A 2,304-nucleotide genomic window follows, 5' to 3' on the forward strand; every position below is an offset into this window, starting at 1 on the left:
AGGCCTAGCCCTTTTCTTAGTCATTGGCCAAAACTCCCCCACTCTTATTTACGGATATTCTTGACCGCGCAACGAAGTATATTAACGTCGAAGAGGTCATGTAGGAAAAAAGAGCTTAGTATACTGAAAAGAATGAGAAAAAGAAACATATCGAAGAGCATAAGAATGAAGGTAGGAGGGAGGATCACAAAGAGAAGCCCCATTCTCTGTGGGAACAGAGTGGGTTTACCCCCCTAAATGCTCCTAGAGCGGAGATCCTTGCTACTATATAGGACAAGGATTATCTGAAAGAATCGCTGCCTATGAGGGCACTATCCAATAAGAGGAACATGAATAAATATTGTCATTTTCATCGAGATCATGGCCACGATACGGAGGAATGTCACCAGTTAAAAGAAGAAATTCAAGAGCTCATTAGCCAGAGTTTCCTCAGGAGTTTTGTAGCCAGGGAGGCGGATCCCCGAAAGGATCAAGAGCGACGTACGCGAAGTCCTCCTCCTAGGCAGGACAAAGCAAATGGTCAAGATCATGTTCGGAATTCACCCCGTAGGGAGATACCACCTCAAATGGAAGAAGATCGCCCACAGCCCCCAGTTTTCCATACTCTCACAGCAAGGGAGGTTCCTGGCACAAAAACTGGGGAGGATTTGACGGAGACTCGAACCTCGAGGGTAAAGAGGTCGAGAAAAGAGGAAACGGTCTCCTTCTCAGACAATGATCTGCCTAGGTATCCTAGTCGTAACGACCCCCTAGTAATCACGTCCAAGCTTCGAAGGTGGGAGCTTCGACGGATTTTAGTGGATCCAGGGAGCTCTTATACCGAGAGGCCTTCTTGGGCATGGGTATCAGATGGAGCAGTTGAGATTAGCTTGTGTCCCTTTAATGGGATTTAACGACGAAGTAGTATACTCAGATGGAATCATCCAGCTCGTGTTGATCCTGGGTCAGGGTTCCTGTACTTCTAGAATCATGCTGGAGGTGTTGGTAGCAAATGTGCCCTTAGCCTATAATATGATTTTGGGAAGGTTGGGTCTCAACGCTTTTCAGGCTATTCCTAGCACTTATCAAATGGTGGTAAAGTTTCCCATGGCTAATGGGGTAGGAGAAGTACGAGGAGACTTGCGTTCGACTAGAGAATGTTACATGGCATCCATAGGAGTGGCACGGGGGGGTTGAGAGCCCGCGAAGGACAATAGAAGAGAATCCAGTTCAGGAAGAAACTTCTGACCCTAAGAAGGAGGGGGATCGAGAGAAAATGAGGGAACTTCCACTAGCCGTTAGCTTTTTATTGGAGTGCCCGGGGGACCAGAAGATGGCGGAGCTAGTGGATAGGCTTGATGAAGTGCCTCTAAGAGAGGACCATCTTGACCGGTGTATAAAGATAAGCGCTGAGCTAAAGGACCCCATACGGGGTTAGGTTTTAGTCCTCCTTCGACGATAAGCTGATGTTTTTGCATAGATAGTTCAAGACATGTCGAGGCTAGACCCGAAGGTCATGACACACAGGTTGGGAATTGTTAGAATAGAAGTATTATGACACACACCAAGAGGGGGGGTGAATTGGATAATTTTAAAAACTTAATTGAACTTGAAAAACTTTTTGATAAAAATTGAGGTTTTAGTGATTTAAAAACGTCAAGCATATAAAGTGACAAATATAAGTTTGCAAAGATAAATATGTGAACTAAGTGAGGAATAATGAAATTGCTTGGAAAGATAAATAAACAAATAGCGCAAGCAAGAGATGGACACAAGGATTTATAGTGATTCGGCTTAACCCAAGCCTAATCCGCTACCTTAGCTCCTCACTAAGGATTTTGCAAACAATCCACTAAAACCTCCTATCACTTCGGATAAGCCCTCTAGCATCAAGCTAGGAAATACAACCTCTTGCTTTCAAGCAAGCCCTCTAGCAATACAAGCTAGGAAAAATAAGAAGGATACAAAAGAGAGTTTCTAAGAGTATGCACTCTTAGTTACAATGTCTCTCAATAAAGATACAAGGCTTGAATCAAATGAAACAGATTTAGTACAAAGCCTTTTGAGAGAAAAGTTGAAGCACAAATGTAAATCGAGAAGTATGAAATAATTCTTAAGCTCACTTCACTTCATTCCCACCCATTAGCCTCTTCTTGGTCATCAATGAGTTGTATATATAGGCATCCAAAAAGATTGAAGAAGAAACTAGCCGTTTGAGACCGTTGGGGATTTGAAAAAACTAGTCGTTGTGCTTTTTACGAAAGAAACTTAGTCGACAGATGAAAATGGTTATTCGACAGAATCAAGCAAAAATAACAAGCTTAG

At 43.1% G+C, this 2,304-nt stretch overlaps 1 protein-coding gene across 1 annotated transcript; it reads left to right on the forward strand.

Moving 5' to 3' along the window:
* The first annotated feature begins 329 nt into the window (after nt 1-329).
* Nucleotides 330-893, forward strand: LOC127811153 (uncharacterized). Its single transcript, XM_052350861.1, has one exon. It carries the CDS (start codon nt 330-332, stop codon nt 891-893), a length of 564 nt encoding a protein of 187 aa, XP_052206821.1.
* Nucleotides 894-2,304: the final 1,411 nt, after the last annotated feature.

The sequence above is a fragment of the Diospyros lotus genome, chromosome 10 (assembly GCF_014633365.1).
Source record: "Diospyros lotus cultivar Yz01 chromosome 10, ASM1463336v1, whole genome shotgun sequence".
In the NCBI taxonomy this organism is placed as follows: Eukaryota; Viridiplantae; Streptophyta; class Magnoliopsida; order Ericales; family Ebenaceae; genus Diospyros; species Diospyros lotus.